Source organism: Acinonyx jubatus, chromosome A1, assembly GCF_027475565.1.
Source record: "Acinonyx jubatus isolate Ajub_Pintada_27869175 chromosome A1, VMU_Ajub_asm_v1.0, whole genome shotgun sequence".
NCBI lineage: Eukaryota > Metazoa > Chordata > Mammalia > Carnivora > Felidae > Acinonyx > Acinonyx jubatus.
Genome location: NC_069380.1, coordinates 66,559,167 through 66,575,709, shown reverse-complemented (window position 1 = coordinate 66,575,709; position 16,543 = coordinate 66,559,167). Strand labels below are relative to the sequence as shown.

The 16,543-nt window shown below is 37.2% G+C and overlaps 1 protein-coding gene across 2 annotated transcripts in view; it reads left to right on the top strand.

The window, feature by feature from the left end:
• Positions 1-16,543, top strand: part of UGGT2 (UDP-glucose glycoprotein glucosyltransferase 2) — a 186,989-nt gene that overhangs the window by 46,143 nt on the left and 124,303 nt on the right. Inside the window, exons 1-5 of one of the 2 annotated variants that reach the window (XM_053217215.1) lie at positions 355-427; positions 920-941; positions 2,683-2,783; positions 8,531-8,630; positions 10,849-10,909. In XM_053217215.1, the coding sequence (XP_053073190.1) occupies positions 2,753-2,783; positions 8,531-8,630; positions 10,849-10,909 (192 nt within the window). In that variant the 5' untranslated portion in view covers positions 355-427; positions 920-941; positions 2,683-2,752. Of the gene's footprint in view, positions 1-354; positions 428-919; positions 942-2,682; positions 2,784-8,530; positions 8,631-10,848; positions 10,910-16,543 lie in introns of those variants that run through there. The other variant, XM_027065110.2, reaches the window with a different exon arrangement.

The window sequence follows — 16,543 nt, the reverse complement described above, 5'->3', positions numbered from 1 at the left end:
AAGGCATTGGAAATATGCATGCATGCTTATATTTGTTAGGGTTTGGCGCTCCTGCCTGGCTTAAGAGCTAAGCCCAGGATTTGTTGCAGCCACTTTGGCTTATCATTCTGGTTATAAAATAGAACTTGACTGTGAAATAATCTGTTAAGCATTTGTTAAATATTTAACGATCCAAGCCTGTTTAAAAAGAGCACAGTCGGAAATAAAAGCATGTGCACATGCGTGTATCAGCTGATGCGTGAAAGAAGAACAAGGTAAAACAAAAGGAATCTAATCTCGCGTTCTTCTAATTTTTTATTACATCTCCCTTTTCCAGTCTGAAAATGTTTTTGTATTGTTTCATTTCCAAAATAGCAGTGACGAATGCTACCGTAGAGGATGGGACTGAAACAAATGAAGTTCAAGGATTTCTCTTCGGGAAACTAAAGTAAGTCTGAATGGAAATGAAGTTCTATTACTGTACCTTAAGTTTGTTCTTAAAGGAATTCAGTGTGCTGTGTTGGCACATGTTTCAGTTCTCAAAGTATACATGTAATTGGTTTTATTTATTACAAAAGTAATACGTGGCTAATGCAAAACACAAAATTGAAAAATAATCACTAATTTCACATATGATGAGTATGATTAGAAAAATAGGAATTAGAAATGATCAAACTTATCTTTGTCAAAAAAAACAAAACATTAGAGCATCTTTCACAGATCTACTGGGTTAGAAAAATCATGGTTAGTATTGGGTTGTTTGCATGAAGTAATCAAAATTTTTATGCGTCAAAAGAAAATATGTATTTTTCTTAAATTTCTATGTGCAGATTGCCATATCGAAAACCTTTTAATATCTCATCTTAATCTCATATACACCTATAAGTAACTGTTCAGATATTAAAGTTGTCCCCCCCTCTTTTTCTGTCTTGCATCACTGATTGGAGACCAAGAATGGGATGGTGAGTGCTCTCTGAATGCTCATGAATGGGGATTGTTGTCGTTTTATATGTGCTTTCCCTTAGTTACAAGGAGGGAAAGTTTGTGGCTTCATTACAAAGGCAAAATTAATTACAGGTAAAGGACAGTTTTTATTACTAGCTTTAAGTTTTACTTAATGTTGCAAGTATTTATAAAGGACACTAAGGGGGAACGTTTGTGGAGACTGTGCTAATCTATATAGATGACGGAGTTATAAAGTATTGGCACAGTGGTGTGCTAATTGGCCTTGAAAAGTTCGTGAATCTTGAAAAATGGATTTATTCTAAGTAAGGTATTTAGTAGATAATAATATACTTTTATTCCATTGTCAGCTGTATCTCAGCCTCGTGGAATCCACAGTTCTATTCTTTTTTAAACATAAAACTTTTTATGGGAATAAATTGCACAGTCTACAAAAAGCCTTGGGAGCCATTTTTAAAAGAGGAGGTACTCAAAATTAGTTCTTACACAGCTATTCAGTTGATTTAAGCAAAACCCTTTGCTTTGAGGTATTATATGAATAATGTATTTTTGTCTGATTGACATAAATTTAGCAGTGAAATTTAAGATTATTATTAAATATGAAAACCAGTAATATAGCTCTTATAAACTTAATATTGCTCTGTAATTAAATTGATAAAGGAGGGGTTAATTTAGTTCATAGTGAACTGAACTTCCTTTTGGAAGAGGTTCTATTGCCCTTTCACTGTAACAGTTGTAGTCAGTCTTCATTCATTTTTAAAACGTGCCCCCGTGTTGTACTAAAATTGCATAAAATCAACACTGTGGTGTATTTACTTAGTGTTAACCATATGATTAATGCATTTCTGTGTATGTGTTCTGTATATTTTTTCCTCTTTTTAAAATCTTTTTGCTGTTGAAATATGTGTTTTGTGAGTTTTGTTGGTGGTAAGGTTTTTTAAAAAAAAGAATTTAAATCTGAAATGGCATTGTGTCTTGATTTCATGAGTTGGAAAAAAGTTATAGTTTACTTTTTTTAATTTTTGAGAGACAGCACGAACAGAGGAAGAGGGACAAAGGGAGAGGGGGGAGAGAGAGAGAGACTTACGCAGCCTCCACACTCAACATGGAGCCTGATGTGGGGCTCAATCCCACAACCCTGGGATCATGACCTGAGCCAAAAACAGGAGTCAGATGCTCAACCAAATGGGCCACCCATGTGCCCTGAAGTTATAGTGTATATCATATGTATAGTAAAATGTCATTGCTACTACGTTATTATTTGGCATTCTAAAAAGATACCTAGGTGTGTTTAACATTGGGCAAAATTGTCTTATTGAAGATTTTTATAAGTTTCAAAGATGGAACTCTAAGGTTGTATAGGAAGCATTAATGTTTTCCTTATAAAATAGTTTTGTTTTAAATTATAAAGGCAATACTTGTAATTTATAAAATGTTAAAAAGTATAGAATGTAAAAAGCTAATGCTTCTGCCCTCGTCCTTCAATCCCTTTTAGTTAATGTTAACATAGTAACAATTGAGAGTACATCCCTCCAGATTTTGGGTTGTTTCCTATATTTAAAAAAGTGGACATATATACCTCATTATTTTTAAGTTCTGTGGATATAGCTGTATCATAATTTATTATCTGGATGGAACAGGTTTTTGTGTCTAGTTTGAGAAAGTTAATTTAAAAAATATACTGCTTGTATAATTTGTAGTAGGTGATGACAATTAACATGACTTAATATTCTAATGCAGAGAAAGATATTCAGATCTTAGAGATAATCTGACAGCATTCCAAAAATACCTGATTGAGAGTAGCAAAGAAATGATGCCTTTGAAAGTCTGGGAACTGCAAGGTACAGTACTTCTATAACACAGCATTTTGATAACTGATCTCTGTTCAATAAGCTTTTATGTAATATGATATAAATTATTTCATAGGTAATAGTTAACTGATGTGAATTTTTGTCAAAATTCATATTTAATTAAAAGGCTGTCAAGCAGATCATATGGTTATGTTTATTAGAGTTAAAATTATGTGAAATATAGTTATTTGCTCTTATCATTTTTAAAGTATACACTGATTTATAGGTTCATCTCCAGTAGTAAATCACATTTCAAGTTGTCTTTAACAGTGATTAAAAATCTTGACTAGTCAGTCCAGGAAATCATTAGTTTTCTTCTGTTTAAAATTTTGATCTTAATAGAACATTGCATATTTCACTGTAGCTTAGAACAGCCTCTGTGCTGACATCCTATAAGCACATATCTTATGACCAACATTTAGTTTGAACTGTAACTGCTTTTCAGTTTATTTTCTTTATTACTTGTAATTTTTAGTCAGTCATGGGGACATCATTTTTCTGTGTAATCTATAGTTTCTATCACTCAACTTTTTATTAACAGCTTATTGAGACAGTTGACATACTATACAATTCATCCCTTTAAAATGTACCATTTAACAGGTTTTAGTATATTTTCTGAGTTTTTTTTTTAACTGTTCCACAACTTTAGAGTATTTTCATCACCTCAGAAAGTCACGTTCCCATTAACAGTCAACTCCCCATTTCTCCCCAGTTTCTCCAACTGTTGTAGGCAAGCACCATTCTACTTTCTTCTTCAAAATGTTCTCCAAGGATCCCCTAATTTATAAAATATAATTACAGGTGATAATTGTAGATGATGCTTTTGAAGGCCTATAAACAGAACGTGCGATCTGTTTTAATGGATCTGGCTGATGTCTGTGTCAGATGGATTTCAATGGACTAGAAACAGGAGCTCATGCTAAGACCTCTTTGAAATCATACAGTGAGAGAGAGCACTGTGACTGTGGCAGAGGGCATCAGGAAGGCTGGATTTAGCAAATGTTTAGGAGATGAAAGGAGTCAAAGATGGCTTAAGACATCCAGCTTTGAGCCTGAATAGAGAGAATGTAAAGCATGTAAGTATGTTTTCGGGTTGAAGATCGAGTTCCAGAATAAAGAGACTGAAGTGAAATGGATTGCTTGCATTTGATGATGTCATTCAGATGACAGGGTCCAGTAGTGGGCTGAACAGGAAGTCCGTAGTTAAAAGGAGAGAAGTGGAAAAGTTGTGGGCGTCTTAGCATAAAGGTCTTCAAGAGGAGGGGGAGCTGATAGTGCAGAGTGAGCAGCCGGTGCATGAGGGCGGGCCCTGTGGCACTGGTCCAGGGGTGTGAAGTAGAGCCTGTGTGGAGCACCTAATAGAAGCCAAACAGAGTAGGTTTCCAGGACATAGAGAGTGAGCAATACCTGTGTTCTTTCATTTTATAATTTCTGGCTCAGAGGCAGCGGAATTTATTTACATCCGGACCCGTACACGAGTATATAATGTAGGAATACACTGACAGGTTCAAACTTTAAAAAAAAAAGCTCCCACATACACAACATGTATGTTTACTACATTTTATTCATTCTGGAAAACTGTCTTTTATTCTACCTTATATTGTTAGAAAAATAACTTCACATTACCTACTCAATCTGATGTCACTACTGACTAATGGGTTCCAACTGACATTTTGAAAAACACTAGATTCTGAAGATAAGATGAGCTAAAGTAGACGCTGTGTGTCTTCTAAGGATCTTAGGTAAACGTTAAAAAATTAGAAAACCAATGTAAAAATTATGATTGTAATTGCTTTGAAGCAAAGGTAGGTAGGATTAAGAAGGGTGTGTGCCAGGAAGACCTGATCTGGTGGGGGTGAGCGCTGGGGAGAGTGAGAGGCCTCCCCAGTGTCAGTAAGTGGCAGCTGATGTGAGATCTCAGGAAGGGTTGGGATAAATTTGGGGGTGGATTATTTAGAGAGAATACAGGGATCATTGTGAGAGGTTGGATAGGGATATGTGATGGAGAAAGATACTAAGAACTGTAAGATCATGGTTTGTCCAGCTGCATGGACAGTGTTTGCTGAGGAGAGTAGAGGAGAGTAGAGGAGCAGATTTGGGCAAAGATGGGGTAGGAATATTACAAACTTAGGATTAAACATGTTGCTTTTGAAGTGTCCAAGTCGTAAAACAGTTAAATATGGGGATCTGGGTTTCCGAGGCTAAGCGTAGGACTTAAATAGCTATCGGTGAGTTAATAGGTATGGACAGTTTAGAACAAAGCAAAAAGTGTTAATAAAATCTGGTAATCTATTCATTTGGTTGTTACTTATACTCTATCTGACTTCATAAGTGAGTTTTCAGGGGCTTTCAAATAAGTTGTGCTCAGAAGATTGGTCATGTAAAGGAGAATTACGTTCGTGTTAATAAAAAGTTTTAAAAGACTAGTTGTGCTGTCAAACCTGAGTAGAAGGTGGTAGAAGGATCATCACGACGGTGGATTGACGATGATAAAACTATTAGCCGACACTGTGTCTGGCAAAGTGTTAGGCTGTTTATATACAGTACGATTAATTTTTTAAAAACTCATATGAGGTTAGATCTCTCACTTTTCAGATGAGGAAATCAGGAATGGACACATAATTAATTAGTCCAAGTTCACGAATATGATAAAGCACAGATCAAGGATATCTAAAATGAGCCTAAATTGTTTCTTCCACACCGCATTCTACTGTTTCTGAGTATGACATTGTACAGCAGCCAAATACCATCAGGCAAGATCTTTGATCATCCATTTTCCTCTTTTATAAGTCATTAACACCATTCAGTCATGTGTCGTAGACTCTGGGTATAAAGTTCTCTCTTGTCTAGCAAGAGAGCAGGACACAGGATGAAAAATGAGAGATGGCTTATGTCTGGGAAAAGACAAGAGCCCAGAATAAGGGTCCTTGCCCAGTTTTATTAGGATCAGAAGGCTTACAAACATGGGGACGGACGTGCACAAAGAGACAATGAATCTGTGAACATTAAATTGTGGATGTGACGGAAAGGGGGTCTTTAAAAATTCGGGGTTAGGGGTTTGGGTTAATACAAAACAAAATCCAGGCACCAGGCAGTCAGGTTGAAGGTTGTTTATGGCAGACATGAGGTACCACCCCTGTTTATCTTAGCTAGCCTAGGGATGAGACAGGTAGGACAAATAACCTCAGAGTTAACAAGGCACCTTTTCTTTTGTTAATCATCTCCGCTGTGGGCTGCTTCACCTGCAGAGCAGCCATCTATATCCCGATTTACCTGTTTACCTAACTTGGTCCTTCTTTCCTGTGAAAGCAGCTTTCTGCTGTAGTACTAAATTGGGGGGGGGGGGGAGGTGCTTTCACCCTGATATATCTAATCTTGTTTATTTCATATACCTATGTATTGGGCACCTTTGCACCTCCCTATTCTTGGTTGTCTTCTCAGGTGTGAGCATCCTATGGCTTTGTACTTTTTTCCTTGTTAACCCATTGGTGTAAGCCCAGGGAATTTCTAAGCTTATTCCCCACAGTCATGTAAATAACAATTATGTTTTCTTGCCTAAAAGTGCATATATTCCTAAATATATACCCATGAGTTAAAAATTGTGTTGCTTATAAATGCCTTTAATAGCAATAGAATAATAAGAAACAGAACATAAAGAATCTTACTTGTAATTTGACTATTCATTTATTCTTTCATCAGTATTTAGTGAGCACCTACTTGTGTATCAGGTCTTTTTCTTTTTTGGTGAGAACATTTAATTTCTACTCTTTGAGCAAATTTCAGTTATGTAATACAGTGATATCAACTCCAGTCACCGTGGTATACATTAGATCTTCAGACCCTCTTCATTTTATACCCTTTTACCAACCTCGCCTTTTTTCCTCTATCCAGCCCCCAGGCAACTATTCTAATTTGTTTGTATGAGTTTAACTTTTTTTTTTAAACATGTACCTGATACTGTGCAATATTTATCTTTGTTTTCACTTAGCATAATGTCATCCAGGTTCATTGATGTTGTTACAAATGGCAGAATTTCCTCTCTTTATAATGCTGAATAATATTCCATTGTATATGTACACCACATTTTCTCATCCATCAATGGATAGTTAGATTATTTCCACCTTGGCTGTTGTGGATAATGCTGCAGTGAACATGGGAGTCCAGGTATCTCTTTGAGAGACTGATTTCATTTCCTTTGGATACATACCCAGAAGCTGGACCATATGGTGGTTCTAGTTTTAATTTTTGGAGGAATTGCCATGTTTTCCATAGTGGCTACACCAGTTTACATGAGTTTCTTTTGTATTTTGGTTATTGGTGCCTTATCAGATATATGATTTTCAGATATTTTCTCCCATTCTGTAGCTTGCTTTTTCACTTTGTTGATGATTTCCTTGCTGTTGCAGAAGCTTTTGAGTAGGATATAGTCCCGCTTGTTTATTTTTGCTTCGCTGCCTTTGGTTTTGGTGTCATATCCAAAAAATCATCACTAAGACTGATGTCAGGGAGCTTATCCCTATATTTTCTTTCAGGATTTTATGGATTTAGGTCTTAAATTTAAGTCCTTAATCCATTTTGAGTTAATTTTTGTGTATTGTATAAGATAGGGGTCCATTTTCATTCTTTTGCACATGAATGTCTAGTTTTCCCAGCACCATTTACTGAATAGAAAGTCAGTACTTTTTCTTTGTAGGATGTAATAACCCTCTTGCAAAAGGATCTTTGTCAGATAAGGACTGACACATTGACACATATCCATTGTGTTTGGTAGTTAGGAGATACTCATGAGTACCTACGGCTTTGCTGCAGTGCTGGGGCTGGAAACATGCTAAAGTAGGTTGAGGAAATGTGATTTAAAGTTACTCAGCTAGAAAGTGAATACAGAGCTAGAATTTGAACCTTGGTTGTTAGGCTGTCTATCCCACAGTAAGCTGTGCTAAGAACACCTTTTCCTAAGCTTTGATTCCAACTCGATGCACTGTACTGAGAATGCGGAAATGAAACTAGTCTTACTATGTTAAGCTGGTTATTTTACTAGTGTATGGTAAACTAGGATTCTACCTGTGGTGAAACGTTAAAGAGAAACAGTATGTTTCACTATTCAGTAACAAACAGAATCAAGCTTTAAAATCTTTTCTGACTCTTGAACAAAGGGACGAGATTAAGATGACTGCTTCCGACATATTGGAGACTGACTACGTAAGCCACAGTTTTCTTTTCGTAGAACTTTCGTATCCGGTAAAATACTAAGTTTAGGATTTGATTTTTATTGTCATATAAGGGTAATACATTGAAAGAAAAAGTGAATTTTTGATATGTACTGAGTTAATAAACACATCGGATCTTTCTTAAAGTTCTTTCCAGAATTAGTTCCCCAAAGCTCTTTTTTCCTTCCTCTTGTTATCCTTATCAAAGCTTTTTGTTGCATGTTTTGTTAAACCTTAAGTATAGAAAAAATAGCTTGGCATTAACGTTTCTTTTCATATATCTCTGTTTGAAGTTATACTGTAATTTGTGGAAAACAATAGGTATTAAATGATTAGCCCTTCAAAAATGTGTAAAGCTTACCTTATTTGGACATTGGTGATCGCCTTCTGTTTAAAACTTTTGAAAAATGCTATATGTAAGTGTTAACATGTCTATATAATAAATATGTGGCAAGAAATGTTGAGTAAATTATTTAAATTACCTGGAAATGTCTGTGAAGATCTGACATGATGCTAGATTTTTTTTTCCAGATCTTAGTTTTCAGGCAGCTTCTCAAATAATGTCTACGCCAGTTTATGATGCCATAAAATTAATGAAAGACATTTCACAGAACTTCCCCATAAAAGCGAGGTATGTTAAAGTTCATGGGTTGATTATAGCCAGAACTCTTTCCATTAAATAAACTTTATGAAAATAGCTGATTTCATTTAACATTGTGATATCAACTAATTCTAACAGATACAGTTTTAATGAAAATAGGGCATTTCTTTATTATGCGTGTTGGGTTGTTCTTTGGTTTTTGTTTTTACCAGAGGAAAATACTGGCATGTGCACACATGCGTACACATCCTGAAAAATAGAACTCTTGAATTAGAGGCAAATGGAAAGGAAAAGTAATCTATTAAAGTTATTTAAACAAAAATAGTGATACGGTAATCCAGGATAAAACTGGTTCAAGCAATGAATAGAGAGAATATTTTTCTCTTTTCTGGGTGGAGGGTGATGAAAAGTATTATTCTAAATAGATTTATGCCCAGAATATGGCCAGATCATGTTCTTGCCCTTTCAGATTCTAAACAAGTCTTCTTTATGGAATATTTTGTGGAATACTTTTTGCCAGTAGGATACCTAAACGAACTGCTTCCAGAAATACTGATTTTACACTAAACACATCTTGCAGTTTAATAGATAATACATTTGCATATCTAAAAGTGATCAGTGCTTTCACAAAATAACAAAACGCTTATTCATTTGTAGTCTGGTTAGGAATGACAGGATGTGAAATTATAAGCAACCAGTAAAACAGAAAATAAGTTAGCTTCTCTTGAAGACATGGAGTGTGTGGCTAGCATAGCAGCGTTTTCCTGAGGAGAGGGGAGAGCACCCCTGCACGAGCAGCACCCTCTCTTAGCCCATGGGTGATCACCAGACCTCTCTTTGCCTCATGCGTTTTGCTGTACATTTATCCACAGTGCAAAATATTGAATCTTAAATCTAGATATTCGTTCCTTTGTGGGTAAATAACTAGCACGTAGTTGGCCAAAAGATAACAACCTTTCTAGGGGACCCTGAAAATAGAGAGATGCACCAACTCAGTTACAGATTAAGAATCAATATATTGATGACTCTTCTGTTAATTTTAAAGAGCCAAGAATTTGAGAAGTCAGTACTTGCATACTTAAAACTTGAAATGTGCATATGTGTATAAATGTTTAGTTACACTGCTGTTTTTGAAATTACTAGATCAAATACAAATAAAGTAAAATAACTTCAGTGTTAAGAAGATTATTCACTCTTTTGACTGTAAGTCAGTTGCAACTCAAGGTTGTGGGCTAAACTCTGCTCTTAATTTGTGGTTGATCATTTAAAAAGAATGCAAACTATGGTAACACTGCTGAATGGCTAACTTACAGGCTTGAGCATATCTGTAAAGCCACTTGATAGACCATTACTAAATGTTTGTTAAAATATCTGCTAAATGGATGAAAAACTTGTGATACCAAATTATACATTGTAATTCCTCTTAAATGCTGCCAAATTTTAGGAGATAATCTACACTTTTTGTGGGAGTTTTATTTTAAAGCAGAACTCTGCATTAACGGTCTTTTAATTTTTAAATTGTTTTGTTTGCATAAAACTGACAAATATGTAACTAATTTTCCTAGGAGTTATCAAGTCAAATAAATGTAGTTAATAAACTTGTTTAAAAAAATCTCTTTAAGTTGTGAGGGAGTTCTAAGTTCTTCAAGAGTGGATATGGAGGAAGTCAGTATTGTTAGTCATTTAGAGCTTACATACTCTGGTAAAGATCCCAGGTTTACCAAAACTCTTTTTTATGTGCAAGTATTTTGAAATTTGTTTGCATTGACACGTGTCATATTGGTCATTTTATACAAAGTTTCTCTGAATGGGCCAAACAGCACAAAATAGCATTTTCAGTCAAGTATATCTGAAAAGTATCTAGTAGTAAACAAGTTCCGACTGTACCTAATGCATACATTTGTGCCCATGAACTCTTTTTTTTTAATTATTTAATTCCAGTGTAGTTAACATACAGTGTCGTGTTAGTTTCAGGTGTACAATATAGTGACTCAGCAACTCGGTCCATCACCCAGGTGTGCACAAGCTCCTGTCAGTCTTGAATCCACCTGAATCAGACACAGTCAGACACCCTTGTCAAAGGAGAGCCGTGGTGCCAGTTGTCCAATAGCTACATGGAAATGTGCACTTTTGGTCGTGAAGCATTCTGAGTTTTTAGGTTCTTATCCAGAGTATTATATTATACTGAATTATAGATTGTCCTGAACATTTAAGTAAAAATGAATTATATCAGTATTTTTTTTTCCAGATCTCTGACCAGAATTGCTGTAAATCATCTTATGAGGGAGGAAATACAGGGAAACCAAAAGGTTTGTTTGAATTCTTTTTTTTAAAAAAATTGACTACACTAATATCAACGATTTTAGACTTTGGATCTTCAGTTTCCATACAGAAAAGAAAATGTTAATTTGTGCTTTTTGATTATTAAAACAGTTCAGATTTTCCACTTTTAGATTGTCTACTTTATATAGCTCACAGTTTGTGATAACAGCAAGTCTCCTCTCACATACATCTTACCTACTTCTTCATTCACCCTATGCTTCGGACCTTCTGCCCACGTAGTATGGTTGTCTTTACAGGACAGAGAATAAAGCTGTGAGTTAATTACTCTGTTTCTCATGATCAGTTTTTCTTTAAAAGCTTGTAAGGCCTGAGTCAGGTTTGGACTGCTGGAACATCATTAGAATCCTGTGGCATAAAGGGCACAATTGATCAGTAATTTGATAAGATTCTGCCAAGTGGTCTCTTAAGTCACAGTAAGAACCCAAATGATCCTAGTTGTGTGCTATTTGTGAAGTGCTTCGAACACTGCCTGGCTTCATTACATAGGACTGCCTTGGCTTAAAGAAATACAAGACGCACGGGGCGCTGAACAGTAGGAGTTTGTTTTTCTGACATAAAAGAAGTCTCAGAGTGAGCAGTTACAGACATGGTTTACTCCTTCTATGGCCACAGCTTTAGACTTCTTATTTGTATTTAAAGCAGAAAGAGGCAGGAAGATGGTATTAAATACCACATTAATCCTCCGTAACGCCTTCCTGGAACGCATCACCTGTCTGACTTCCAACTCACTGGCCAGAATGTTGTCCTATGGCTATCTCTAGCTGCAAGGGAGGCTAGAAAAGTAGTGTTCACTTTTCTAGTAATGGAGGTAGCAAAGTGGGTTAACTTAGCCAGGCAACCGTGCCTGTCACACAGAAGCAGAATGAACTCTCAGTAGGTACCAGCTCTTGTGATGGCGGCCAGCAACTACAGCAGTAATAATGAAGGAGTAGATGCATAGTTCACATTTGGAGCACGAGTGTTGGGAACCATCACACATCATCCCTATGTACGATATTCTTTGCCTAGCTTACCACCTGAGAAATTATTGTTTATCCTCCCAAAATGGTTGTGGTATTACTCCTTTCTCCAATTTTCCTAATTGCTCTTACCATTCTTTGAACAGAGTGATTTTCTTATAAAAGCTCCTGTACTAATAGTGAATTTTGTTTGAATAGTGCCACCTACAGCAGGAAAAGAAGAGAGGGTAGAAAAGGGAGGAGAAATAAAGGATGCCGAAGTTTCAGTGGCTTCACCCAGTCCAGTGTATTTTTTTTGCCCATTTAATAGTCCAGAGAGGGTGTTCAGGTCATCAGAACATCAAGTTGTGATTTGGGGTCCAGATGCTGGAGGACTTCATGAGGTTACAGAAGAAATACTGTGAGAATGAAAGAGAAGTAACTGGAACTGAAGACCCAAATTTTCTCAGGTAGACCCGTATGACCTCATGATCACAGGGTGACTGCTAAAGCTAGTTGCTGCAGCAGAGTGGAAGTGGAAGTTGATAGAAATGAGTAGATCAGGAAACTCTGAATCTAGAGGCTTGAATGAGTATGGTACCTGATACAGCCCATTCCCTCAGAAATACCGGTTGAATTGAAAACTGTTGAATGTTTACATGTTATCTGTAATACATTGAATGTTTAGCATTAGGTAGTTTTTTTAAGTGTTCTATAGAGAGAGAGTATAGGAGTCATTAATATCCCAGTGTATAAAATGGGATCCAGTGATTTCTGTTGGGTCACAGAGTTGGTAAAAGAACCAGAATTTGTGCTCTGATAGACAGTTCATTTCAGATCAATTGCATAAGCACTTTGAATTTGTTCAGGTGCCAAACATCTTGCCAGGTGACTAGAAAACAAGGTATTTGAGGAGATTGAGAAATTTTGGTGTAGTTTCTTTTCTTCTAAAAATTCTTGAATGACTGCTATTTCCAGAAGAACATCATACAAAATTTAGAAAATTTCATTTAATAAAACCAGGTGGATATGAGGAGTCTAGTGTAAACTGTCATTCCTCTACAGAAATCAACAGGGAAACCTGTCGATCAAGCAAAGCTGAGTTTAATCAACTTACCACAGTAAGGGGGAACAACAGTTGGTAGAATCTTCTTAGTGTCTCAAAAGAAGGATATTATGGTAGATTACTTATGGGTTGTAGGGCTTCTGTTCAAGTGGTTTAACAGTAGTTGAGTATTGGTCAACACAATAGTAATGGTTTTGATGAGTGAACTGTTATAAGCAAGCTCTTTGCCCAGATGAGGTAACTGTTCAGATGGGCAAACCAGACCATCTTGTAGTTCTAGTCCAAGTTTGCCTGGAACTATTTGTTTGTAAGAATTTCCTGAAGCAAATGGTTATTTATTCATTTATAGCTTTATCTTCCTGGATAAGAATTTCCTGTAATAGTTCAGTAATGTCAGCTCAGGTGATCTCTGTTCTCAGTCCCAGTAGTTGAGCTGTAATACATAAGTGGTCCTTGCATTTCTCTCTGGGAGGGCAAGAGAGGACTCCAGAAGTAGACAGTAGCTGGGTAGAAAAGTGGGGAGAGACCATGTTACTTTCACGATAGTACTTTATGACCAAAGGTTTCATATTACTAGTAAATAGAAAGTCATAGGGAAGGACAATTTAAAAATTTAAGATCATTGGTTGGTATATTTGCAGAGGGAAAACATGAAGTATTGAGATGGATTATGTTATTATTCACAAATAGTCACTCTCTTCCCTCTGTCAGAGGAGTCTGCTCCTCTGCCCCTATGATGTTGACTGATACCATGTCACTTGTGACTTGCTTTAACTAATATGAAATGAACAAATACACATGTCATGTGCAAGCAGCAGCTTTGTGGTTTCGTTGCCTTTTGGCTTCTGCACTCTCCCTCTCTCTCCCTCTCTCTCCCTCTCTCTCCCTCTCTCTCTCCCTCTCTCTCTCCCTCTCTCTCTCCCTCTCTCTCTCCCTCTCTCTCTCCCTCTCTCTCTCCCTCTCTCTCTCCCTCCCTCTCTCCCTCCCTCTCTCCCTCCCTCTCTCTCTCCCTCTCTCTCTCCCTCTCTCTCTCCCTCTCTCTCTCCCTCTCTCTCTCCCTCTCTCTCTCCCTCTCTCTCTCCCTCTCTCTCTCCCTCTCTCTCTCCCTCTCTCTCTCCCTCTCTCTCTCCCTCTCTCTCTCCCTCTCTCTCCCCCTCTCCCCCTCTCCCTCCCCCTCTCCCTCTCCCTCCCCCTCTCCCTCTCCCTCCCCCTCTCCCTCTCCCTCCCCCTCTCCCTCTCCCTCTCCCTCTCCCTCTCCCTCTCCCTCTCCCTCTCCTTCTTCCTCTCCCACATAGAGGCTGCTCTCCTGGTCTGGCACCTGAAATGAAAAAGGCCCTGGGGTGAGCCAAAGATAATTGAAGGTGTGAATATGTGATATGAACAAGAAATCAGTGTTTCCTCTGGGAAGCCACTGAGATTCGGGGATTCTTTATATTAAAAACTTGGATACTGTAATATCAAATATAATTAAGCTTTATACGTTACTTTTCCGTTTGCTAAATTGTATTTTATCTTATGCTCCTGAAACTGTTAAACACTGTTTCTATGTTTCAAAGAAATGCAGAATAATGTCTGTTGCTCTATAAAAGGGTGATTTTAGGGCTATTGGAAAAGGTGAAGGAATAAAGTAGCTATGGAAATAGGAGAGAAAGGCAGAAGTTGTGGGTTTAGTTCCTGGTACTAGCTTTGAGAAGTTCTCTTTAAACCTGTTCTGTAAAATGTAATTACACAGTTCAGATTAGAATAATCTGTGAGCATATTTTGTAAATATATACAACTATAAGATGGCAGAAATCATGGGAATGTAGTCAAAATGACAAGTTTAAGGTTAGAATTCTTACAGAAAGAGTTATTCTAATATTACATTTAAAAAAGGTCATTCTTTCATTTACATTATCCAGAATTAACATTATGTGTCAATCCTAGTATTTGCTTTATCTTCTCATTTTTTAGGAATTATTTGGATCTTTTCAATTTTAATATCTTTATTTTTTGCATAGTTCAGCATTTTATTACCAACTTAGCTAGGAAGTCTGGCTATAGTTAATTTTATTTAGTTATATCATATTTTTAATTGAAGCTGGCCTAAGTTGACATTTTATTAAGAATATAGTGACTGGTTCCAGTAGAAATATGGCTGCAGCCAAATTTAAAGTAGTCCCATTTATTCTCCTAAAAATCATACAGAGCAACAAAGAAAATGAGTAGAATTCATATATAGCGACAAAAAGAATGAAACCACGTTTTCAGCAAAACTATCAGAAGGCAAAAACCTACAAACTCTCAATTTTGTGTGTGGTGGAAAATGCCAGCACCAGTAGAACTTAAGTATAAAGCTACAGTTGCATGGAGGGGAAGAATGGAACATGGCAGGAGTCCCAGCATGACAATCCCAGCAATCATCAGCAAGTACTCACCCTCAAAGGAGAGGGCTCCACTCTGAGTAGGAACACTGGGGTGGGCAGGATTAAAAACAAATAGGAGAGGGGCGCCTGGGTGGCTCAGTGTGTTGAGCCTCTGACTCCTGATTTTGGCTCAGGTCATGATCCCAGGGTCTTGGGATTGAGCCCCACATCGGGCTCTGTGTGGAGTCTGCTTAAGATTCTCTCTCTCTCTCCCCCTCTGCCCTTCCCCTGCCCCTGCTCATGCTTGCATGATCTCTATTTCTCATAAAAATTAAAAACACATACACACACATCAGCTGCAGGAGGGGGAAAGAGGAGTCATGTGAAGTGCACGGAAGTGGCAGATTTCAGAAAATCTAGCTGGGGGGTGGGGGTGGGGTGGTTCATCCAAGAGACCACGTCATCATCCTTTAGTGGCAAAGTGAAGAGAAAAAGTGCCTGGTAATTAGAGCCTCTCAGCTGGGCTAATATTTGAGAATCTGAGGAAGACTGTCTACATTGGGTGACCCAGCTGAAACTGTTGATGACAATAAGGAAACTTCAAAGCAGGAAACCTGGAAGGCTAATTTTGCCTCTTTCACTCCCAAACCATCTCCCCTGCTAATGTCTAGTGTGAGAAAATCTAAGTGATTCAGATATGCTTATCAGAAAGCTAGAACTACTACATCCATGTAAAGATCTCCCTGTAAAGGGGGAAAGGAGGAGCAGAATTACACTATAAATGAAGAAACCTCACTAAGCAGAGGAAGATTGCAACACGACATTCAGATGTGTGCTTGAAAAGCTACTGAAGTCAGAAGCAACACAGTACAGAATTACAGTGACTCACAGCGAAGATGGGCCAAGAATAGGACCAGAGAATGGGAAACCAGAGCTGGGAGGGCTTTGCAAAGATATAGAAAGCAACCATTTCAGAAGTAAAAGCTAAAACTACAAATGCAGGCACAAGGGAGAATTGAATTTCTAGAAAACCCCATAGAAGACATAGTGGATAGAATTAAGAAATGCAAAGAAAGCAGAAAAGATTCAAGACAGATGATAATTAAAAGACAGGTAAAGGAAATCCAGCATTCCTATAGTAGAGTTTCTGAAATAGAAAACCAAACAAATGGACAGAGCAAATGTTTAAAACTGTAATTAAACCATTTTCTGAAATAAAAGACTTGAATCCACATTATTTAAAGGATACAC